The 26,690-nt window shown below is 44.4% G+C and overlaps 1 protein-coding gene across 1 annotated transcript in view; it reads left to right on the forward strand.

The window, feature by feature from the left end:
- Nucleotides 1-264: 264 nt before the first annotated feature.
- LOC117508945 (vacuole membrane protein 1-like) overlaps nt 265-26,690 on the forward strand; it is a 65,975-nt gene continuing 39,549 nt past the window's right edge. The window contains exons 1-5 of the mRNA XM_034168780.1: nt 265-336; nt 798-905; nt 1,181-1,304; nt 4,100-4,190; nt 21,860-21,970. Coding sequence (XP_034024671.1) covers nt 827-905; nt 1,181-1,304; nt 4,100-4,190; nt 21,860-21,970 — 405 coding nt within the window. The 5' untranslated portion in view covers nt 265-336; nt 798-826. The remainder of the gene's footprint in view (nt 337-797; nt 906-1,180; nt 1,305-4,099; nt 4,191-21,859; nt 21,971-26,690) is intronic.

The following is a 26,690-nucleotide window of genomic DNA, read 5'->3' on the forward strand; positions in this document are numbered from 1 at the left end:
TTACAAGTAAAATGTATGTACATGCATACATGTAATCCACATGTATTCTTTCAAAGTAATCCTACCCAACTTTGTGTATATATATATATATATATATATATATATATATATATATATATATATATATATATATATATATATATATATATATATATATATGCAGATATATAAGTTGAATCCGAAGGTATGAAAATTTTATATTTATTTTCGATTAGACTTCATTCTAAAAGAGTTTTCTATTCTAAACTCGCGGCAGGAAAATTGTTACGCGATACTACGGCAGTTTTATTTTGAAGGGGTCAATATTCACTTCCAGTTGAAGAAGACAGGAGAAAGGTACGGTTCAGTACATTTTCCCAAACACCGCTCTATTTTCATTCCATATAAAGGGTGTATTATAAGAGCTGTGTGGAGTTGTTTTGTGCTCACTCCTTGACAAGTAAGGAGAATTATTGCTGACCCTAAAACCGTTTTATTTAGACACTCGTAACCCGGTTAGCATGTTGGCTAACCGGCTAGCATGTGGATAGCGATGACTACACGCATTCCGCATCTTATTTCATCACCGTTTGACCTACAGCGTAGGAACATCGATTTAAAACGCAATAAAACAAGTAACTGTTATTGTAGCGGTGGTAATAAGAACGGGTATTGTTTTGTGTTGGGATGTTGTCTTTGTAATCAGGAGGTGTTCTCGTCATCACATCAGTTTCACATATGTCGCTTTTAAAGGTTGAAATGTTTCCATGCAGATTACTGTTGAATTAGAAACCTCCGGTTGTCTTCCTCTCTTTTAGCCTGTGTGGCGTTTTAAACCTTTGAGGACATGGCAGCCAATGGAGCAAGCTGTGACCAGTCTCAGAAACGTGTGAGAGCGAAAGACAAACACAATGGGAAGGCTATGGGTGAGTTTTGCTAAAGTTTGTAAATAGAGCACTGATCAATAAAGTGACTGACTCTGAGAACTTAAGTTGTATAGTCACAGACCCAGATCTGCACTAGTAATAAAATGTGTTCAGACTTATTACTTAGTTTCAGGTACAAATGACTTGACCCCCCCAAAACTTGACAAGGCATTGCTTGGTGCCATATCACATATGTATTTAGCATTTCTTGGAAATGATGTAGATATAGGTACTACAGTGCTTAAGACTGATTGTTCCTCTGTGGTTTTCTTTAGTAAGAGAGAGACGACATAAAGATAAAGAGGAGCGAATGTCACTGGTGTTATGGAGAAGGCCAGTCACCACACTACAATACTTTGTTCTAGAGACTTTCATCAAGCTAAAGGAGTGGACGATTAAGTAAGAATTTCAACAGAATCCTCCCACCTTTTCCCTCCTTCTTACATGTCTGTACTTGTAGTTTTAGTGTACAGTATGCATTTTGCACATTTCACAATGCACTGTCCATTTTGCACTTTCATATGAACAGAAAGGGTGAAGTGGCACATCTGGAGTTGGTCCCCGTGTGCTAGACTGTGTCTGCCCACTGCTCCTCGTGGCTGGATTGTGTCTAACTGTAATTAGGATGGCTTAGATGCAGAGGACAAATTTCGTTGTTTGTATGTAACATCAGGGCTTGAAATAGTACATGCACGTACTAGTTTGTGCACGTATTATTCGAGCGGTGCACTTAATTTTATACTGCACTTGCACTGGTGCAAGTAACTTTATCCAAGTTTTATCAACTATAAGCACCAGTAAAATGAACCAATAAAGGAATAAATAAGGAAAAAAAACAATTTCCAGTGTGTTGTCTTCATCTTCCCTGCGTTTTATGACACACATGGAGCAAGTTGCTGTGCTCTGTTTGTTGTGTTTGCGCACGCATATGTAAACAAAGAAAAGAAAAAAAAAACTGGCTGGTTGCGGTTCCCTCTCTCTCTGCCCCTCAATCTCTGTCATCATTGTGTTATAAACCAGTCACCATTTGTTTTACTACACATACATACATTTATACATCTGTGTAGTAAATAAAATTATCTTCACAGATGATGAGTTCGCGCTCACATGAAAACTGGCTGCCGCTTTATGGAACCCGGGAGAGGTCACTTAACCCCTTAACGCCTATCGTCGCATATATGCTACAATATTTGACTCAAATATGCAACATACCAAATTGACCAGTATGCCTATACCATTATTATTATTATAACATTATAACATAAAGTCATTACCAAAATACCAAAATTACTATTTAGTTTTTGTGCAAAAGTGAAATTAATAATCTCAACATTATTTACCATCTACTTAAAGGCAAAAACACACACAAAACATTTTTTTATATACAGCTATATAAATTCAGGTGTTAAGGGGTTAAAGTGATATTTTTTTCTGGCCATGATAATTTGTGCACATGTTTTCCTTTAATTGAGCCCACGAATTAATAAAATGTAGTGATGGGATGATGATACTTCAAGGAGTGTATTGACACACTACACAAACTGTGTCGGCACTGTATTGACGCTGTGTTGGTTGCTCAATAGTGACCCCTGCAGTAGTTATAAAATCATTGCAGGTAAATAAAATGAAAATAAGATGGAAAAGCTAACATGAAATAGTTAATTGGGGAGGTGATGGTCTAGTGGTTAAGGTGTTGAGCTTGAATCCAGAAGATCATGGGTTCAAATCCCCGCCTGACTGGAAAATCACTAAGGGCCCTTGGGCAAGGCCTTTAATCCCCTATTGCTCCCGGTGTGTAGTGAGCGCCTTGTATAGCAGCACCCTGACATCGGGGTGAATGTGAGGCATTATTGTAAAGTGCTTTGAGCGTCTGATGCAGATGGAAAAGCGCTATATAAATGCAGTCCATTTACCATTTAATCACCAGTCCTCTATTTAAAATATGATCTCATCATTGCATAATTTCCTGTGCTCAATTTGTGCGTCGATTTAAGCTGTTCATGAGAAGAGTTGAAAATTTGCTTAAAACCTTGTTTGTGTAAATGCTGGCCAGATCCATTTCTAATGAGGAAATATATTACACCCTCTCCTGGTTTGTTGGCTAATAGCAACTGTTTGTTGTGATTTGGCGCTATACAAGAAAAAAGTTGATTGATTGATTGACTTATGTGTCAAGACAATATTGAGTGCATGTTTTACAAATTGTGGCCACGTTTAAGTAAATCGTGCCCTTGTTTTACTCAAACGATGCTTAAAACGTGCGCACAATATAATAAAATGTGCGCACAATATAATAAAATGTGCTCACATTCTCCACATGCAAAACACTTTGCGATGACTCTTCTAGGGCTCCGTAGTTCCTCACTCTCTCTCCCCTCAAACTCTGTCATCATTGTGTTATAAACCAGTCACCATTTGTTTTATTATACATCTGTGTAGTTAATAAATAATCTTCACGGACGATTCATTCCCGTGCGCACGTGAAAAAAAAAAAAAAAAAAAAACTGTCTACCACTGCTACTGCTCTCCTCTCAAACTCTCCCCAGAGAGGAAGAGTCTGACACATCAGAGGAGGAGTTTTAAGGTTGATATAAGACTGACTTTTGATTGTGCAAGTAACTTTTTTTGGTGCAAGTAATTTTTTTGTTACTAGCACCAATGCAACTATGTTAAAAAATGTATTTCGACCCCTGTATGTATATCTGCAATGACAATAAAGACTATTCTATTCTGAGCATCTCATAAATTCCATTTTGGTTTGGTTGAGTAAAATCAGACAAGCAATTTAAAACCTATGCTGTATAACATGTACAATAAATAAACCACAAACGCAGTGAATCTTTATATTTTATAGTGTGGATCTAGAACAAAAACGCATTTTTACTTGATAAATGTCAGGTGATTTGTTGATTACCAAAATGTTGCCAATTGATCATTGTTGGACAAATCTTTTTATCATTGTATGTCATTCAGTTGAAGCAAGATTTGCTCATCAACTGTAAGGCATAATGAAGTAATGTCCCTGGCTCCATAAGAAACTTATTCTAAAGCTGATAACAAAGGTGGTTAAGTGTGGCAGACACAGATGTTAAGAGACTTGCACAGATATGAGGAAATGTAATTGCTGAATTCCATCTAGTAACATCTTCACAAGTTTTGCTTTTGATATTTTGGTTTCCTGTGTTCTTGTTCAGGCTTTGGGAGCGACGAGTTGCAGTGTTGTTACTACTAGGGTCATGTTCTGTATTCTCCATTCTCTACTCAATGGAAGGAACGCACCAATCGGTAAGGCTGGATTTGTTTTTTCAGTTGTTAATAATCACCACCTTTGCACCAATACTGTTCTGTTCTAAAGGTCAAAGATAAGCCCATTTTATCATCTTATATTTCCCACAAGAAGTAGTTAGTTGAAGTATAGTTGAAGATAAATGACTTGTAATGTTTTATCACTGTCAGCAGCCTAAATGGCTTTTCCTCCCTTCCCCTCTCATCCACAATGTGTTGCTAAACCTTTGTGTTGTCTGAGGGATCAGAAATGAGTGGCAACTATGAGTAACAGAAGACAACACCCCCTACACGATTGTTGTTTTAATTTTGTGAATTGTCCTAGAGTGACCTTAACATTAGAAAGTCAAATATCACTTCTTTATATTTATACATAAATACTGTACAGGACCAGTGTAATTTTTTTTTTTTGTCTGGGCAGTTAGCAAAATCAGTTTCACTCCACACACAATTACAAATTTACCTTATAGGGGAGAGTTAATATGTCAAAATTTGAGCAAATTTCACTTTGTGACAAGTTTTTGCAATTTGGCATGGTGTTAGGTATGGGCATAGTAAGTAAGTCCCTTTGGTTGCTCCCTTGTGTGTCGGGGTCACCATAGCAGATCCAAGGTGGATCTGCATGTTTAATTGGCACAAGTTTTACAGCGGATGCCCTTGCTGACACAGCTCAACATTACGTGGAGATATGTGACGGAGGTGAGGTTTGAACCGTGAACCTTCGGCATTGCAACAAAGTGCACAAACCACTTGGCCACCACCACTGCTCTTGGCCAGATTTTCCAAAACCACCTCATACTAGATTCCCTTAATTGAGAGAGTGGTGTCAACTCAGAACATGGTGCCATTTTGGTTCCAACTGTGCTGAACTACTGAATGAACATTTTATGTTTTCAGTGTTTTTTTTAAATCATTTAACCACATACAGCGACACATCAAGGTACAGGTGCTATCAAATTTACAATTTATGATGACTTATTTTACTTAAAGCCTGATTTATGCAGCTGCACAGCTGTAATTCTGTGTCATGCAGTGACGTGCATGACAGTTTTAAACTTCTCCATCGCTGGATTATGCTTTATTCTGGACTAATTTGACCCTCAACAAGCTTTTCTTTCCACGATCATCACCTCCAAATCAAAGGTAAGCTGTACAATTTCCTCTTTTACTAACTTTGTGCTGTAAATGTGCAGATTTTTCTGATCCATTTCTAATCAGCGTGCACACTGCAAAAATTATTATATGATGTCAGATGAAGCAGTGAAAGCAGAAAAGTATCAAATCACAACCTTTTGCTGTGTCTGTGTCAGGTGCACATCCAGGCTGCAGTATGACACACACCAGTTTTATCTCAAAGCTTGTTTATCCATGCCACTCTCGCTATATTTCTTCTAACAATATAAAGAAAGCTAATTCTGTGACCCCTCCCCCCTCCCCCCCCCAACTTTATATGGAAAAATAAAATGCATTACATTAAAAGGTCACAGCTTCTCAAAGACTATGACAGGGGTGGTGCCAATGATACTGATTTTCATTCAGTGGTTGGCTTTTTTAAAATCAGTTGTGTTGTGAAAGTGTAGGAACACGGACCCACAACAGGGGGCGCAATGAATGGACAATGGAGGAAGTAAAAAACAAGATTTACTACTGAAACAAGCACGAGTAGTATAACAAACACAATGTTTAGGGTCGAATCCGCTGGTGTCGTGTGGGCAGGCTCGAAGATAGGAGACGTCCGTCTCAGTCGAACCGGAACCACCCAGATCTCCTCTGCCACCGAACCCTGGAAATACTGGAACCGCCAAGTCCCGAATTCCCAGGTGGCCACTGCCTCCGCTCGTCGGATCCGGTACTGCTGGCAGGAGAGAGCAAGAACACACAGGAGTGGATGAACGCACCCAGTACAGAGAGGGGAGAAGCCGCCTCCACCTCTTGGCAAAGTTCAGCAGGAAGGTGAGTACTTATCCAAAGAAGGAGGGTCTCAGTAGTCACCAGTCCTGAAAGGTTTAACAAGTTTGTCAATCACAGAATATGCTGCAGAGAATGTTACCTTGGTCTTAGGCGATATCTCGGCACTGAGGTGGAGACGCCGTCCTCCTGATATACCTCGGTGCTGAGTAGAAACAGCTGTGTTTGGTGATGGGTGACAGCTGTCACCCAGATTACTCCCATGATGCGGTAGCGCCCTCTGGTGCCTGGAGCCCGTACTCCAGGCAGGGCGCCCTCTGGTGGTGGTGGGCCAGCAGTACCTCCTCTTCAGCGGCCCACACAACAGGACCCCCCCCCTCAACGGGCGCCTCCTGGCGCACGACCGGGCTTGTCCGGATGGCGTCGGTAGAAGTCGGCCAGGAGGGCCGGGTCCAGGATGAAGCCCTTCTTCACCCAGGAGCGCTCCTCGGGGCCGTACCCCTCCCAGTCCACCAGATACTGAAAACCCCGGCCCATCCGACGGACGTCAAGGAGCCGGCGGACAGTCCAAGCCGGTGCTCCGTCGATGATCCGGGCAGGAGGCGGTGCCGGACCCGGGGTGCAGAGGGGTGAGGTGTGAAGAGGCTTGATCCGGGAAACATGGAAAACTGGATGGATCCGCAGTGAGGCCGGAAGCTGGAGCCTCACTGCGGCGGGGTTGATGACCTTGAGGATTTTATACGGTCCGATGTATCGTTCTTGCAGTTTAGGTGAGTCAACCTGTAGGGGAATGTCCTTGGTGGACAACCAGACCTCCTGCCCAGGACGATACTTGGGGGCCGGGGCTCGTCGCCGGTCTGCATGTTTCTTCGCCCTCGTCCGGGCCTGCAACAAGGCAGAGCGGGCGGCCCGCCACACCCGACGGCACTTCCGTAGGTGGGCCTGGACCAAGGGCACACCGACCTCTCCCTCAACCACCGGAAACAAGGGGGGCTGATACCCCAAGCACACCTCAAACGGGGAGAGGCCGGTGGCTGATGACACTTGACTGTTGTGGGCGTACTCGAGCCAGGCCAGGTGGGTACTCCAGGCCGTCGGGTGCGCGGCTGTCACACAGCGAAGTGTCTGCTCCAGTTCTTGATTCGCCCGCTCTGCCTGCCCGTTGGTCTGGGGATGGTACCCAGACGAGAGGCTGACCGTGGCCCCCAGTTCCCGGCAGAAGCTCCTCCAGACATGCAAGGTGAACTGGGGGCCGCGATCGGAGACGATGTCTGATGGTATGCCATGCAGACGGACGACGTGGTGGACCAGGAGGTCCGCTGTCTCCTGGGCCGTAGGGAGCTTCGGGAGGGCCACGAAGTGGGCCGCCTTGGAGAAACGGTCCACTATCGTGAAGATGACAGTGTTTCCCTGGGACGGCGGGAGACCCGTGACGAAATCCAGGCCGATGTGGGACCAGGGGCGATGAGGCACAGGCAATGGCTGTAGTTGCCCTGAGGTCTTTCTATGATCGGCCTTGCCCCTGGCGCAGGTGGTACAGGCCTGGACGTAGTCCTGGACGTCGGTCTCCAGGGATGCCCACCAGAAGCGTTGCCGGACGACTGCCACGGTCCTTCGCACCCCTGGGTGACAGGAGAGCTTAGAACCGTGACAGAAGTCCAGGACTGCGGCCCTAGCTTCTGGTGGGACGTACAGTCTGTTTTTTGGTCCGTTTCCGGGGTCCGGGACACGGGTCAGGGCCTCCCGGACGGTCTTCTCCACGTCCCAGGTGAGGGCGGCCACGATAGCGGACTCCGGGATGATGGGATCCGGGGGATCCGACGGTTCCGTTTTGACCTCATCTTCGTGCACCCGGGACAACGCATCCGATCTCTGATTCTTGGTCCCGGGGCGGTAGGTAATCCGGAAGTCAAAACGGCCAAAGAACAGTGACCAGCGGGCTTGCCTGGGGTTCAGACGCTTGGCGGTTCTGATGTACTCCAGGTTCCGATGGTCAGTGAAAACCGTGAATGGCACGGCTGTTCCCTCCAACAGATGTCTCCACTCTTCGAGGGCCTCTTTCACAGCAAGGAGTTCCCGATTGCCGACGTCATAATTCCGTTCAGCGGGGGTCAACCTGCGAGAAAAATAGGCACACGGGTGAAGGACCTTATCGGTCTTCCCGCTCTGGGAGAGCACCGCTCCTATCCCTGAGTCCGAGGCGTCCACTTCAACCACTAACTGGCGGCTAGGATCGGGCTGCACCAGAACTGGTGCAGACGAGAAGCGCCGTTTCAACTCCTTGAACGCGGCCTCGCACCGGTCCGACCAGGTGAAGGGAACTTTGGGAGAGGTCAGGGCTGTCAGGGGGCTAACTACCTGACTGTAGCCCTTAATGAACCTCCTATAGAAATTAGCAAAACCGAGGAACTGTTGCAGCTTCCTACGGCTTGTTGGTAGTGGCCAATCTCTCACCGCCGCAACCTTGGCCGGGTCCGGGGCGACGGAGTTGGAGGAGATGATAAACCCCAGGAAGGACAAAGAAGTGCGGTGGAACTCACACTTCTCGCCCTTCACAAACAGACGGTTCTCCAACAACCGCTGCAGAACCTGACGGACATGCCGGACATGAGTCTCAGGATCCGGGGAAAAGATGAGTATATCGTCTAGATATACGAAGACGAACCGGTGCAGGAAATCCCGCAAGACATCGTTTACCAACGCTTGAAAAGTCGCGGGAGCATTAGTGAGACCGAACGGCATGACCAGGTACTCAAAATGACCTAAGGGGGTGTTAAATGCCGTCTTCCATTCGTCTCCCTTCCGAATCCGAACCAAATGATACGCATTTCTAAGATCCAGCTTGGTGAAGATTTTGGCTCCATGCAAGGGAGTGAACACTGAATCCAACAAGGGCAACGGGTATCGGTTGCGAACCGTGATCTCGTTCAACCCCCTGTAATCAATGCATGGACGAAGCCCGCCATCTTTTTTACCCACAAAAAAGAAACCTGCGCCCATCGGTGAGGTGGAATTCCGGATCAATCCGGCAGCTAATGAGTCCCGGATGTAGGTCTCCATTGATTCGCGTTCCGGCCGTGAGAGGTTGTACAGCCTACTGGACGGGAACTCACTGCCTGGAACCAAATCAATGGCACAATCATACGGGCGGTGGGGAGGAAGCGTGAGAGCCAGATCCTTGCTGAACACGTCAGCGAGGTCATGGTACTCCGCCGGCACCGCCTTCAGATTGGGCGGGACTCGGACCTCCTCCTTAGCTTGGGAGCCGGGAGGAACCGAGGAACCTAGACACTCCCGATGGCAGGTTTCGCTCCACTGAACCACTACCCCGGACGGCCAATCGATCCGGGGATTGTGCTTTAGCATCCAGGGAAAACCCAAAACCACACGGGAGGTGGCCTGAGTCACAAAGAACTCGATCACCTCCCGGTGGTTACCTGACACCACCAGAGTTACTGGGGGTGTCTTATGCGTGATTGGTGGGAGTAGGGAGCCATCTAGCGCCCGAACCTGCACAGGCGAGGTAAGAGCCACCAGAGGGAGCCCTATCTCCCTGGCCCATCTACTGTCAAGCAGATTCCCCTCAGAGCCCGTGTCCACCAGTGCTGGGGCCTTCAGGGTTGAATCCTCAAACAGGATCGTGACTGGGAGTCGTGTAGCAATGTGGGTGTGTCCCACGTGAATGTTTTGACCCACCCCTGGCCCAGTCTCTAGGGGCGGGCGTTTGGTGTTTGACCGCTCGGGGCAGTCTCTCACATGGTGCTCTATTGAACCACAAACAAGACACGCTCCGTGGGTCCATCTCCTCTGTGCATCTGGTGCCCTAAATGTTGCCCTACTCGTGTCCCTAGCTTCGTCAGTAGGGGGAGCTGTGACCCCACGGAGCGCAGGAACAGAGGAGCGTGGGGAGGGCGGAGCTCGATCGGACCCGGAAGGGAGAGGGACGACGCGTGCCTGGCCACGCCATTCGCCTCGTTCCCGGCGGCGTTCTTCTAACCGGTTGTCGAGTCGTATGACTAGATCGATGAGCCCATCTAAATCCCGCGGTTCGTCCTTAGCCACCAGGTGCTCTTTTAGGACCAGTGACAGTCCGTTTACAAAGGCAGCGCGGAGGGCAGTGCTATTCCAGCCGGATCTCGCCGCCGCGATGCGGAAGGCGACTGCATAGGCAGCTGCGCTCCGACGCCCCTGTCTTATTGACAGTAGTGTGGTTGAAGCGGACTCTCCTCTGTTGGGATGGTCGAACACTGTTCTGAGCTCCCGTACAAACCCATCGTATGTATGAAGGAGCCGCGAGTGCTGCTCCCAGAGCGCTGTAGCCCAAGCGCGTGCCTCCCCGCGAAGCAGATTTATTACATAAGCTACTTTGCTAGCATCAGTCGGGTACATCACGGGACGCTGTGCGAAGACGAGCGAACACTGCATAAGAAAGTCCGCGCACGTCTCCACACAGCCTCCGTACGGCTCTGGAGGGCTTATGTATGCTTCTGGGGACGGAGGAAGGGACCGTTGAACGACCAGTGGAACGTCACTTTCGCGCGCAGGGTCCTCGGGAGGGAGAGCCGCAGCGGCGCCCGAAGGGCGCGCCTCCACTTGTGCGGCGAGAGCCTCCACCCTGCGGTTTAGGAGAACGTACTGCTCGGTCATTAAATCGATCCGAGAGGTGAAGGCGGTGAGGATCCGCTGCAACTCACCGATTACCCCTCCCGAAGCCTCCGCCGCGCCTTGGTCTTCCATTGGCCGTTCAACAGCCGGTTGACGCCCCTCGGGATCCATGATGCTGGCCGAGATATCCTGTTGTGAAAGTGTAGGAACACGGACCCACAACAGGGGGCGCAATGAATGGACAATGGAGGAAGTAAAAAAACAAGATTTACTACTGAAACAAGCACGAGTAGTATAACAAACACAATGTTTAGGGTCGAATCCGCTGGTGTCGTGTGGGCAGGCTCGAAGATAGGAGACGTCCGTCTCAGTCGAACCGGAACCACCCAGATCTCCTCTGCCACCGAACCCTGGAAATACTGGAACCGCCAAGTCCCGAATTCCCAGGTGGCCACTGCCTCCGCTCGTCGGATCCGGTACTGCTGGCAGGAGAGAGCAAGAACACACAGGAGTGGATGAACGCACCCAGTACAGAGAGGGGAGAAGCCGCCTCCACCTCTTGGCAAAGTTCAGCAGGAAGGTGAGTACTTATCCAAAGAAGGAGGGTCTCAGTAGTCACCAGTCCTGAAAGGTTTAACAAGTTTGTCAATCACAGAATATGCTGCAGAGAATGTTACCTTGGTCTTAGGCGATATCTCGGCACTGAGGTGGAGACGCCGTCCTCCTGATATACCTCGGTGCTGAGTAGAAACAGCTGTGTTTGGTGATGGGTGACAGCTGTCACCCAGATTACTCCCATGATGCGGTAGCGCCCTCTGGTGCCTGGAGCCCGCACTCCAGGCAGGGCGCCCTCTGGTGGTGGTGGGCCAGCAGTACCTCCTCTTCAGCGGCCCACACAACACAATTGGGTAAAGTCCTTTTTGTCCCAACCAAATTCTGTGTGGTTTCACATTCCTTGATCCTTGTTCAAATTCTCCTTTTTTAGAGAATTATTTTCACCCACAACTTTTTGCCACATTATTCATCTCTGTGGAACAATAGAGTGATCACAATCAACAGGAAATCCTTGTTTTAAGATTGGTTGGGTTGAGAAAAGTATTATTTGTTACTGATTTATTGGATTCTAATGGAGACCTATTATATTATACATATTTTATTTACAAATATAACTTCACTTGCAGTTACCATGAATTTAGAAAGGTTTGTAAAGTGATACCCTTATTATTAATTCAGTTAATTCAAAACACCTTAAGGTATGCAAATGTTAACACTATTTTACCAAGATGGCGCTGTTGAAGCAGCAACCTGTTACTTCAGCTCTGCTCCCTCTTTTCCTACTTTTGCTATTTTTAATACTTTTTAATGGTGCTTATTTGTTTTTATTTGCAGTGGGTGGTACCCTGTGCAAATATGCACATGGGAAACCCACTTTTGGTACTCTTGTGATCATCTTTATGCTGCTCTCTGCACTTTTTGAGGCAGCGCGGGAAAATCTCTTTGTTTCCAGCTCCGGACGTCCCATTGTTTATAGCCGGGATCAGCTGCTTGGACTAAGACTCAATGCACAGTGGGCCGGGCCCCTGCTATGCCGAGCACCCAGACGTACCTGCAGACATTCAGAAGAAATGTAGGGGCTGCAGGGGCGGCCGGACAAAGAGGAGAAGAACTTATATTCTGTCTGTGTTCATGGGGAATGTAAGATCTCTCCGCAAGAAGACCGAGGAGCTATCAGCGCTAACCCGTTTCCAGAGGCTGTATAAAGACTGCAGTCTCATGTGCTTCATGGAGATGTGGTTGGATGAACATGTACCAGAATCTTTAATCAACATGGATGGCTTTACACTTATCCGCGAGGACAGAACGCTGGCGGAGAGCGGAAATAAGAGAGGATGGGGCCCGCCTTTTATGTGAGTGGGAGATGGTGCAGCGGGACTCATATTCACGTGAAAGACCAGATCTGCTCCTCGGAAGTGGAGCTACTCGCGGTGAGCATGAGGCCATACTATCTCCCACAGGAGTTTGGAAGTGTGATTATACTCTACGCGTATATTCCTCCCTCTGCGGCCGCCGCCGCTGCCTGTGAGCAGATTCACAGCACAGTCACGCAGCTGCAGACACAACACCCACGCGCACTCTTCCTCATCACCGGCGACTTTAACCAAGCCTCCCTCTCCGCCACCCTCCCCACATTCACCCAGTACGTCACGTGTAAAACCAGGGACAATAGAATACTGGACCATTTTTACGCTAATGTGGAGGATGCTTACACCTCCGCCCCCCTCCCCCCCGCTGGGACGCTCTGATCACAACCTCGTCTACCTGCTCCACCAATACACACCCAGGGTGAGAAGAGAGCCAGTGCAGAAAAGGCCAGTGAAACTCTGGACTGAAGAGGCCACTGAGAGGCTGAGGGACTGCTTCAGAACCACAGACTGGAGCATGTTTCAAAACTCTTATGGTGAAGACATCAACGGCCTGACCCAGTGTGTCACTGACTACATGAACTTCTGTATGGAGAGCACTGTGCCCACCCGGAGGGTACGGTGCTTCCCCAACAACCACCCCTGGGTGACCCCCGAGCTGAAGGCCCTGATGAACCAGAAGAAGAGGGCCTTCAACTCGGGAGACAGAGAGGAGCAGCGTAGAGTCCAGCAGGAGCTCCAGTGGAAGATCCGTGCAGCTAAGAAGGTGTATGGAGGGAAGATGGAGGAGCAGCTGGCCCGGAACAATGTCAGAGATGTGTGGAGATGCCTCAAGACCGTCTCCAGATTTGGGCAGGGTGCCAGCAGGACTGCAGATGGGGATTCTCGGTTCGCAGAGGAGCTAAACAGCTACTTTAACCGTTTTGGCTCTTCCATGCCTGCCCCCCTACATGTCTCCAGCAACCAGCCCTCCAGGCTTTCTGACCCCCCACCTTCTACCCCCTGGTCACCTTCACTGCGCCTCGTCCCCCCCCCCCCGACTCTGTTTAGCACCAGCCCACCTCAGCTCACACCCCGGCTCCCCCCCCCCCCCCCCCCCTCACTGTAATTTCAACCGAGGTTAGAGGCCAGCTCCTGTGGCTGCAGCAGAGGAAAGCATCAGGACCTGATGGGATCTCCTGAGGCTGCTGAGGACCTGTGCAGATGAGCTCTGTGAGGTCCTCAGCCACATCTTAAGCATGAGCCTCAGTCTGGGGGTGGTCCCCACCCTGTGGAAGACCTCCTGTGTGGTCCCGGTTCCCAAAACACCGCACGCGAAGGAACCGGCCCTGACCTCCCACCTTATGAAGACCATGGAACGGCTCATCCTGTCTCACCTCTGCACTGTGGTGAGCGACACTCGGGACCCACTGCAGTTCGCCTACAGGCCCAACATCGGGGTAGATGACTCTGTCATCTACCTACTGCAGTGAGTGCTCACCCACCTGGAAAATGGCGGGAGCACTGTGAGAGTCATATTCTTTGATTTCTCCAGCGCTTTCAACACCATCAGACCGGCACTGTTGCGGGGGAAACTGGTGGACGCAGGTGTGGATGGACACCTTGCTGCCTGGACCATCGACTACCTCACTGACCGCCCGCAGTACGTGCGACTGCACGTCTGTCAGTCTGAGGTGGTAAGGTGCAGCACTGGGGCCCCCCAGGGCACCGTCCTCTCGCCTTTCCTCTTCACCGTCTACACCTCGGACTTCACCTACAACACAGACAGCTGCCACCTCCAGAAGGTCTCTGATGACTCTGTCATTGTGGGTCGCGTGTCTGAGGGGAACGAGCTGGAGTACCAGTTGGTCATCTCAGACTTCGTGGACTGGTTTGTGCGCAACCACTTGTGTCTCAACACCAGTAAGATGAAGGAGATGGTGATCGACTTCAGGGGGAAACCACCACCTCACCCACTGGTGAACATCCAGGGGAGGACATAAAGACTGTGGACAGTCTCAAATACCTGGGTGTTCACCTCAACAGCAGACTGGACTGGACTCACAATACCGACGCCCTGTACAAAAAGGTCAGAGTTGCCTCCACCTCCTGAGGAGATTGAGATCCTTTGGCGTGAGCAGGCCTCTGCTTAAGACCTTCTACAACTCTGTTGTAGCATCAGCTCTCCTCTATGCTGTTGTATGTTGGGGCCCCGGGCAGCACAGAGCGAGAGAGAAAGAGACTGAATAAGATGGTCAGGAAGTCCAGCTCTGTCCTGGGCTGTCCTCTGGACTCTCTGGAGGAGGTGGCTGAGAGGAGGGTGTTAACCAAGTTCAAATCCATCATGAACAACTCCTTTCACCCTCTGCACCGGACTGTAGTGGAGCTGACCAGCTCGTTCAGTGACAGGCTGAGACACCCTCAGTGCCAGAAGGAACGATACCGCAGGTCGTTCCTCCCTGCTGCTGTCTGGCTGTACAAATAACACTGTGTAACAACCACATGCAATAATATGTCCACAAATCACATGCAGTATTATTATGTCCACATATCATGTGCAATAACAACTCGTTTACAAATCCCAGCACTAATGTCACCTTACCACATCTAAACTCCATTTTACATATTGTAAAGAAGATGCTCTCCCTTTCGATCCCAGAAATGCAACAAAGATATTTGTATGATCTTAAATTCAAGTTTGTACTACCACAGAGGGATACATACTAAGTTTCCAGAGTTACTGGAGTGTCCTGCTTTGAATTAAGCATATTTCAATAATATTAAGAGATGCCTGTTTTCCCTTAAGTGAAGGAAACATTTCAAAATAATTCGTCATCCAACTGCTGCCTTTCTTAAAAAAAAAAAAAAAAAAAAAAAAAAAAAAAGGTTCCATTTTAATGTGAAACCTTGTGTGGTCTGTGGCGAGTCCAAAGAGACCATCAAGCACATGCTTGTCTTTTGTCCTGTGTCTCAAAGATGTTGGCTCACCAACATTAAAACTTGGTTGTTGGTAAAAATTTGTGATATTCCTCCTTTTGTTACTAATAGTATTCTCTTTTTTTCAATGAATAATATAAACCCCTCAGTCTCAGACATGGTAAATGTTATTTTACTTTTGTGTAAATACTATATCCAGAGTAGTAGGTGGGGAAAAACAGAACCCTCCTTTGACTGTTTCATAAATGAGTTCAGATTTTTTCCTCTCTAAAAAAAATTTAAACTGGCAAGATTGCTAATAAGATCAGTGCATTCGCTGCTTTAACGTTTCCCAAAATCTCCCTGGAGGCCCCCTGCTCTTCCCAGAATGCACCGCGCCGCCAGCAGAGTTCCGGGATTTCAAAGCCATGTAAACAGTGGCTTCCGAGGATGTGAATGGCATTTATTCAGCGAGTACACAAGCAATTATAATGATGGCACTTTCTCCCAAGTTGAGAGGCTTACCTAGAGGAGATGTAGCACTTGTGATGGACTTCTGCTGTGCTCAGATGTTGTGTTGTTGTCCATACTTCACAAGGTGTATTTACTTTGTGCTGTAAACCGGTGTCGCAGACCGCCCTGGGCGGACCAGTTTTTGGGGGGACTGCGCTGAAATCAACCTTGCGTATAAGTCATGGACTGCGAGACGGTGTGAGATTCACAATTGTGAAACAGCGAATTGCAATTTTTTTGTTATTTTGATGTCTGGCTTGTGTTGTATGTTTCTGTCTTTGCTCCAGTTACTATCTGTTTACATTTGCATGATGTTTACTTTTTTTAATAATTCTCCCTAGTTTTGATCTGTTTATATATATGTATATATATATATATATATATATATATATAATAAATTAACCTGTTCTTCTGTATGTTGTTTTTGCTGTTGTATTTAATCCTCTGTAAGGTTTCTGTGTAACTTTTTGTTTCTCATTTAAAAAAAAAAAAAAAAAAAAAAAAAAAAATATATATATATATATATATATATATATATATATATATATATTAGGTGGCAGCCATATTTGATTTTGTGCAAATTGGCCGCTAGGGGCGACCCCAACTTGTATGCTGTGGTTTTTGAAAACCTTGTGCCCATAACTAACACCATGCCAAACTGCAAAAACTTGTCATAAAGTGCACAATTTTCATCAATTCCCTCTCCGCTTTTATTTGTTTCATTTGTTGATTCAACTTGGACAAAACAAAATCTTTGTCATGCACGTGCAGCATCTCCCCACACTTGACTCAAGTTGACAAATGGCATACACAGAATTTCATTCCAAAAACTTTTTTTTTGAAGACGTGTTTACTATTGGGAACTGCAGTCAAATGCTATAAAAGTGAGTTTAGCCCCAGTTCCCTCTTTGCTAAAGCCATGAGTGCACCTTTCAGCATCCAACAGGCTTCAGATCTGCTTTTTCAGATGTTCAGGAGGAACAAGAGATCAAAGATTTAAAAGAGGATGAAGTGTCTTAAGAAGAATAATATGTGTAAAAGTACAATCCAGCGCATGATGCATCATCCTTAGATTAATAAATATTTCAAAGGTGAAAGAGGTGTTTTTGTCTAAAAGCAGGATAATTATGGGGACTTTGTCACCACATGAAAACTGAGCAGGGTGGTATTATAAGTTGTCATGTTCAAAAAGACTTACAGTCGTCCCTACCCAGGACATCTCAACATTCTACATTCATCACATTAGTCGTCCATTGTGAATGCGGACGTACCAAGGACAATCACTACAATGGGCTTACGCAGACTGTAAATGCCGTACCTACCTGTTTTTGGTTTGGTTTTTAATTTAAATAATATTAATTAAATTAGAATGAAAAGAGTTAGATTTCTTACCTTCCTGGCAGAACTAGCGGGGCTTCGGGGTCATAACACCTGGGCGTAACACTGACGTGGAAGCGCGCTCACGACTCAATCATTGTTAAACACAGTTCGGTGCATCATGTAATATAAATAAATCCACAGATAAATTCTTGTGATGTCATTGTCCCAAGATCCTAATGACATGAAATTTCCAGCTTGGCACAAACTCATGCTCACTGTACACTCTGGAGTTGACTGTGGTATTAATGAGAGTGAATGCATACATGCATTTAAGTAAAATCCACACAGTAGAACATGGGTGGTTTTAGTATCCTCATTGAGTATAAACAATTCTCAGTTAGGCCTACAGGCCTGAGGTCACCCACAACCACTGCAATTATCACCAGCAGTCTTGAACTTCCAATACATTTGTTCGCAGTTCTTCAGAAAAACACTTTCACATGCACAGTTTTCCAGTGGCCTATCATACTGCTGTACTGAACTTATTACTGCCCTAAAAATACAATTATCTTCAACTTGTCTCTTGGATGCTTTATTCTCATTCATGTAGCGTTCTCTATCAAATTTACCATGGTGGTGAAAGATGGTTCTCAATAATAGCACACTAATCAATACTAATTCAAACATTGCTTTTTGCTCTCTTTGGTAATGGCAGCGCATATATCCAACTCTATGGTGTACCTACATAAGCCTACTAATCTTACTAGGTGTGTATACATCCTGAGGTGAGACTATCCCTGCTTTCTGAGCCACAGAGGGTGGAAGGACCATTTTCTGTAATACTTGGTCACTGAAAATCTGTCACAGTTTCTTGAGAATGCTACAATTTTGATAACAGTGAATCAAGACCTATAACTATAAGATGTCTGTGAGAGAAACTGACCCATGTTTATTCAGGTGCAAACAATATTCCACGCAGATGTAACATTGGATCAGTGTAAAAATTAGTCAAAGGATCATCAAAGCCAGAACCTTGTGGCTCTACCTCTGGTATCACACAGAGCTTGAACTTTGTAATACAGAGAGGTGATCAACTGTTGGTTTTTGCCTGTTTGATTCTGTTCCACTTCCCTTAGTGTGCCTGAGACAACTCTTGCACCTTGGATGGTTCTGGATCACACCTCCTCACAAAAGTCATTGAGATCTTGAGAATATGGGATCCATTCAAGGAAAAAAAAATATTATGTCTCAACAGCCATTCTAATTGAATATATGTTCACATTGACGCTATTTCAACCTGTTTCTGTTGCATTTGCAGTCAAGCAGAGACAAGCCGCGTTCACACCGGGCGCGATCAGACTCTACAAATTTGCGTGGGTCGCTAGGCAACGGACGCGCCTCCTTCGCCCGGTATGTCGCTCTGCTTGGGTGGACTTTCGCTGCGAAAATTTGCCCCGGTGTGTCATCAAATAGGAGGAGCTTCCATTCCGCTTGCCGGCTCCGGTTGTCAGTCAAGCTAACATGACGGACCTTGATCACACGGAGTGAGGTGCTGTGGAAAGCTCCCAATACAGAGAGTATCATTATTTGCTGCAGGAGCTGTGTCTAGATGATGGCCGCTTTCAGTGGTCCTTCCTACTCTGCGGGACCCAGTTTGAGGATCAACTGTCCTGTTCATGCGCGCACATGTAAACAATAAAAAAAAAAAAAAAAAACTCCACTGCTTGCTGCAGCTCGCTCTTCCACCAAAAAACTCTGTCATAATTGTGTTTAGAAACCAGTCACCATTTGTTTTATTATACATCTGTGTAGTTAATTAATAAAATATTCTCTACAGACGATTTGCTCGCGCGCACGTAACAGATAAAAAGAAAGAAAAAAAGAAACTCCGCTGTTTGCTGCTGGCTGCTCCTCGCTCTTTCCCCAAAAAAACTCTGTCATAATTGTGTTTAGAAGCCAGTCACCATTTGCTTTATTATACAGCTGTGTAGTTAATAAGTAAAATAATCTCCAGGACGATTCGCACGCGCGCACGTAAAATAAAAATAAAAAGAAACTCCGCTCCACGCTGCCGTGGTGCTGTTGCTCACTCCAAAAACTCTGTCATGATTGTGAAATAAAGGACAAAAGAGACATAAGTCCTGCTCACAGGCTGCTACCAGATACAGGACATGTTCACATCTTCAGTCAAACTCCAGACATCTCCACGTCACTGCATATTCAGTCCCTCATTGGTCATCGCGGCGCGCCAAGACGAAAAAGTTCAGATTTTTGAACTTGGGGAGGAGGGCGACGTGACGCGACGCAGTATCGCGCCACAAACGCGCAAAACGCTCAAAATCGCTTCACTCGCGTCCATCGCATCGCGCTGCATGGTTTGGCGCCAAAACGCGTCCTTACATAGGGATTACATAGCAGCCTGTGGCTGCAGTCACTCGCGTCGCGCCCGGTGTGAACGCGGCATTACTCATGCTGATTTCGATCTCATTGCACTATAGCCAAACACTGTGCCAAAACAATGCTATGTGATATTTAAACACAACAATGTTGTGCCTAATTACAAGGAAAATTTGGCAAGGATCGTGTTTGCAATTCTCCTCCACCTTGGCAAAAAGGTCTACTTGTGCAATCAAGAGGAACGAGCTTTAGAAAAAAAATGAAATCAAATTTTATTGCCCTTAGGATATTTGCATAGTTAACATGAACAGAAATCATAAATCACAGTTTTTGAGAAAAAAAAAATTAGACATTTTTGTGTGATGCATTGGAAGTTTAGGTCAGTGTACAGTGTACGTTTTTTTTTATGTGTTGTAAAATTGTCAATTTTATGTGACAGGTTTTGGTGACACTGTTACTAATTGCTGATAGTAATGTCTTGTCAAAAAGTTCACTATCCTTTCCAGCATCAAAGTATGGCATGAAGATATGAGTGACACATGAAACCAGCCATGTCTAGTAGACGCACGTCTACCCAAGGAAACTAGTAGAGGCTTGAAAAACCAGATGATGCTGGTTGTGCTTGATGTGACAGATGGACTGAGGTGACACAGTATGAAGTGTAAGAAATTCTTCATTAATAAACTCAGCCAACAGCTCCTGAAGAGGAAACTCATAACATTTTGGCACAGGCCAAGACTGAGCTTCACTCTCCGTACCCCTCACAACAAGGGAGAAAGGTTGTCATCAGTTTGCCATCCACCCTCACCACTCGACTTTCTAACTTTCTCCAAAAGAGGAACACCAGTGTGGTCTGCACACAATGGGTCAGCTCATTGATTATAGCGACAGGAAGGCAGTAATCATCGTCTGGGATTACAACCACAACAAAGGAAGCACACACAACATGGACTGGGCGATTGGCTCTTACAGCTGCGAGTGGGTGACTGTCAGCTCCCCCCTGGTGATCTGTGTCTTTGTACAATGCTTTCATGGTATGGAACAAGATCAACCTTACCTGGATGCCTCATAAGCAGAACAAGAGGAGGTTGATCCTGAAGCAGCTGTAACATCACAAATTACCCAGATGAGAATGCTTCCCTGCATAGTGCATGTGAAAGCTGTTCAGGGAGTTGAATCTGTCCTGACTCCTGAGCCATCTGAGGCTTCAGCTGCAGCACGAGAATGAGATGCCAAGCCCCCCCCCCCCCCCCCCCCCCCCCCCCCCCCGTAAATGAAACATTATGTGGTACACAAGTAGGAAATGCATCTGCTTAAGGTGGATCTTTTGACATTATTCTTATTTTTTTACTTATTGTTGCTGTTATATGTCCGGTCAGTGAGGCAGTTGTTAAAAAAAAGTATTGTGAGTTGACTTCCTCATTGTACAACATGTAAGACTGTATCACTAATCATAGTGATACATTCAGAAAGTTATTCTGTTATTGTTTCCGTTCAATAAAATGCATTCAAAACTATTTTCTGCACATTTGTGTTACTCTTTTCAGATATACAAGCACTATTGCTTTCACACATATGTGATATCTTTTGCAACAGTAACAATATTAATAAACTTCTAATTTAATAAAGAAAATTTTGATAAGTAAGTGTGTCGTCATAAAAATGGGTTCAGTCCACTGATTACTTGCTGTCTTTCTGCAGTGAAAGACTGCAAGTTTCTAAAGTTTGTGATGAGTGAGCTGTTTTCCATGCATCATAGAGTTGCGGTTAAAGATTAAGTTGCTTTATTTGAGAAATTTAGTGAAAACTGATATGATATAAATATATGATATGATATGATAGATATACTGATATGATATAAACTGATATGCAGTAAATCTAAAAACTGTCATGGTATTCATTTGAGCATAGTGTTACTATTGCTAAAGTAAATTGAGCAAGAAGTTTTTTCTATATGCACGTAGTGGTCCATCAAAAGTGTTTGCATTTTGCCTTTTTATTTCACCCTAAAGGCAGTTCTGTTAGTTAAATTTTCATAATTAAAAATTGAGAATTTCATTAAAGTAAAAGTTTAACAGTGTCTTGTGGTTTTATTCTTTCCTTCTGCAGTATGTTCAGTACCTGGAGAGGAAGTTCTTATGGTGTGCTTACTGGGTGGGATTAGGGATCCTGTCTTCAGTTGGACTTGGCACTGGCCTTCACACTTTTCTTCTCTATTTGGTGAGCAAACACTTATTTATGGTTTGCTAGCAACAGTGATTCATCATGTTTGCATCTTATTGTTTTAGGACCAACTAGGCAAAAAAAAAAACCTTCCTTGTTCAAAAATTAGACTTTCACATTTAAGGAACTGAGTAAATTACTAAAGAGCATTTGTTCAGTTGCTATATACCCTCTTACTCCAATCAAGGGTCACGAGCCTATCCCAGCAGTTATATTTATATAGGCTGGTTACATCCTGGACAAGACACCAGTCAATCACAGGGCGACATCCAGACAGACAAACTCATGCACACACACAAACAGCCAATTTAAGGAAACCAATTTACCTAACCTGCATGTCTTTGGAAGTGGGAGGAAACTGTAGCACACGAAGGTCTGTTTTCCAAGACCTCAAAGGACCTGAGTGGAAAAGTAGAATATAAACTCACTGACAATTTCTCAGCACAAATTTTCCCAGTTGTACAAAGCCAGCTTTAAATGGACCACTATATACCTTTCCAGCAAGGTAATTCCTAGACTCTGGAAAAGTAGTATTGGAATCACTCTGTCCATCTATCCACCTACCCATGACTCTTACAAGCACATCTTGTTTTATGCATTCCATTGAACACTATTTGGTGGAATTTAGTGAAACTTCACATAGTGTTAGTACATATATAAAGATGTAAATGAAAATATAACTGCAGTCTGAAATTGTCAAGGGGAAATCATTGGAATTTTGTGTTGAATTGATGCATCACATGATATTGATCTTGTAAGTGCATCTCCTTCCAAACTGCTTAATGGATTTCAGTGAATGTCTCAGTGGTAGTGCAACATCTGAAGATGTGCATGAAGGAAAATAATTTCAGTCTGATATTTTTTTGTGGGAAGATAAATGAAATTTTGTTTCAATGAATGTTTATGTTTTCTTAAAATAGATTATATAGTTGCATGTAGTACACTATTACTTTTTTTTTTAATAACCGTACATGAAAATAAAGTAGACATTCTTGGTGACTTAAAACACACTGTTTGATCAAATGGAATATGTGCAGCTGGGAAAATTGAGTTAGAAAGATTTTTGACATGTATGTACATCTTCATTTCTTTCTGTCTGTGTAAGAAAGCAATCCTGAGGAAGGAACATTGGTTACAATTGTTGCCTTGTTTCAGTTTAGCATTTTCCATTGCGTGTATACTATTCATCATTGCCAAAAGGTGGCGTTCTATTCGCTGTTGTCTAGAATGACAACTTCTTTGTAGTCATTCCATTATGTCCCCTATCTGTCTAAGGCTAACCAGCACTCATAGAATGACTGTATCTCTGAATCACCAAAATTTGTGGCATTTGTCTTGAATGGTGCAAGAAAAGTGATCATTTAAAAAAAATGGAGAGAAGGAAATTCAGCACATCACTATTTTTGGTTGATGATGTGGCATCTGTTCATCTGAGTGTGGGCAGATGTGGCCCAGCTGAGTCAGCTGTTTCCATCATAATGACACCGTAGGAAAAAGTCTAGCATAGCCTTCTGCTTTTTGAAAGCTGTGTGGACAATCAGTACTTTTATTAGTTTAACATGTTGATTTTAATTGCCTGCTATTGTGAATGTCCATCAGTGTTGTAAACACAGATCCTCCTAAACCACTTGATGGATTTCAACAAAACATTACACACTGGTAGAACACCATATGATGATATACACAAAGGAAAATGACTCTGGTCCAACTTAAACAGGACAGCATTTTGACTGTTTTTTTTGTTGTTGTTGCTGTTGTTTTTAATACATTATATTTAACTTCCATACTGAGGGTGACGACTTTAATTCAGGTATTTCATCACAGAAGATTTCCAACCACCAAAATAAAATACATGCAAGCAACTATGGTGGGAGGAATTATGAAGATATGTTTGGTGTAAAACACATGAGCACCTCTAACAGTAGAATTTGTAGCTGAAGAAAGAAATCAGATTCTTTATTTCATTCCCACAAACAACAGTTACACCTTATTCTTCATGACGTGCACAACTCCTGTGCTACTTATCACAAATTAAGGCGATCATGATTTCGCTGCAGTTAATATGGAGTAAAAGACATTCACACACCTGTATCTAAAAAAAATAAATAAATGTGAAGTTATGGACAAAATTTGTACATTTGCAAAATCAGTATGTGATTTTGCAATTATGCAATGAGTGCTGCACACCTGTGCATTCTCATTAATATGTTATTTTATTTGGATGTTTCTCTGACACAAACACAAATCATGAAATGCAATTGCTCAGATCTGCTGCTATGGGTCTCAAATGACTGCTTCTGTACAGTGTCCCTTTTGCAGTGTCTCTGTGAATGTGAAGGAAAAAGTGACTTGTACCTGTTGAGCCAGGGAGCGGGCACTGTTCAGACATTAAAGAACCCTCTGGTTAATAATAATAATAAAAAAAAAAAAATACTAAACCCTTCTTGCTACCCAAACAAGTTCCTTTGATTGACTCACCGGTTCTCTGATCTAATGCCACCTCCCCATTCTACATACAGAGTTGTCAAGTCTGCACATTATATGTGACTTTGTATATGTTTTACCTGAATTAAAAAAAAAAGACAGGTTTTGCATATTTTTACCTGTAATAAAGAATTTGAGTTGTAACTTGTTTGTGGGAAAGAAAAATTTCAATATTTCAAATTTCTTGATACACAAGTGCGACTTGTCACTACACTAGCAAATTCTACTCCCACAGGTGCTCAGGTGTCATTGCACAAACATACCTTCATGGGGGTGTATATATCATTTTGTGGACTTGTTTGCAGGTCTCTAGTTAGAATACAACCCCTGGCAAAAATTATGGAATCACCGGCCTCGGAGGATGTTCATTCAGTTGTTTAATTTTGTAGAAAAAAAGCAGATCACAGACATGACACAAAACAAAAGTCATTTCAAATGGCAACTTTCTGGCTATAAGAAACACTATAAGAAATCAGGAAAAAAAATTGTGGCAGTCAGTAACGGTTACTTTTTTAGACCGAGCAGAGGGGAAAAAAAATATGGAATCACTCAATTCTGAGGAAAAAATTATGGAATCATGAAAAACAAAAGAACGCTCCAACACATCACTAGTATTTTGTTGCACCACCTCTGGCTTTTATAACAGCTTGCAGTCTCTGAGGCATGGACTTAATGAGTGACAAACAGTACTCTTCGTCAATCTGGCTCCAACTTTCTCTGATTGCTGTTGCCAGATCAACTTTGCAGGTTGGAGCCTTGTCATGGACCATTTTCTTCAACTTCCACCAAAGATTTTCAATTGGATTAAGATCTGGACTGTTTGCAGGCCATGACATTGACCGTATGTGTCTTTTTGCAAGGAATGTTTTCACAGTTTTTGCTCTATGGCAAGATGCATTATCATCTTGAAAAATGATTTCATCATCCCCAAACATCCTTTCAATTGATGGGATAAGAAAAGTGTCCAAAATATCAATGTAAACTTGTGCATTTATTGATGATGTAATGACAGCCATCTCCCCAGTGCCTTTACCTGACATGCAGCCCCATATCATCAATGACTGTGGAAATTTACATGTTCTCTTCAGGCAGTCATCTTTATAAATCTCATTGGAACGGCACCAAACAAAAGTTCCAGCATCATCACCTTGCCCAATGCAGATTCGAGATTCATCACTGAATATGACTTTCATCCAGTCATCCACAGTCCATGATTGCTTTTCCTTAGCCCATTGTAACCTTGTTTTTTTCTGTTTAGGTGTTAATGATGGCTTTCATTTAGCTTTTCTGTATGTAAATCCCATTTCCTTTAGGCGGTTTCTTACAGTTCGGTCACAGACGTTGACTCCAGTTTCCTCCCATTCGTTCCTCATTTGTTTGTTGTGCATTTTCGATTTTTGAGACATATTGCTTTAAGTTTTCTGTCTTGACGCTTTGATGTCTTCCTTGGACTACCAGTATGTTTGCCTTTAACAACCTTCACATATTGTTTGTATTTGGTCCAGAGTTTAGACACAACTGACTGTGAACAACCAACATCTTTTGCAACATTGCGTGATGATTTACCCTCTTTTAAGAGTTTGATAATCCTCTCCTTTGTTTCAATTGACATCTCTCGTGTTGGAGCCATGATTCATGTCAGTCCACTTGGTGCAACAGCTCTCCAAGGTGTGATCACTCCTTTTTAGATGCAGACTAACGAGCAGATCTAATTTGATGCAGGTGTTAGTTTTGGGGATGAAAATTTACAGGGTGATTCCATAATTTATTCCTCAGAATTGAGTGAGTCCATATTTTTTTCCCTCTGCTTGGTCTAAAAAAGTAATCGTTACTGACAGCCACAATTTTTTTCTTGATTTCTTATAGTGTTTCTTAAAGCCAGAAAGTTGCCATTTGAAATGACTTTAGTTTTGTGTCATGTCTGTGATCTGCTTTTTTTCTACAAAATTAAACAATTGAATGAACATCCTCCGAGGCCGGTGATTCCATAATTTTTGCCAGGGGTTGTACTTTGCTGAAAGTGTTTCAAAAGTCAGTCTTTTATTTGAACATGCAGACAAACTTTGTATTATCCTGTTTAATATAATTATGTTGCAGTGCTACTGATCTTCATCCAAGAAGCAAGAAAGTGTTGCTTTATGTACTGTTAGCTTTACAACCCCAATTCCAATGAAGTTGGGACGTTGTGTGAAATGTAAATACAAACAGAATGCAATGATTTGCAAATCCTCTT

This window comes from Thalassophryne amazonica, chromosome 4 (assembly GCF_902500255.1).
Source record: "Thalassophryne amazonica chromosome 4, fThaAma1.1, whole genome shotgun sequence".
In the NCBI taxonomy this organism is placed as follows: domain Eukaryota; kingdom Metazoa; phylum Chordata; class Actinopteri; order Batrachoidiformes; family Batrachoididae; genus Thalassophryne; species Thalassophryne amazonica.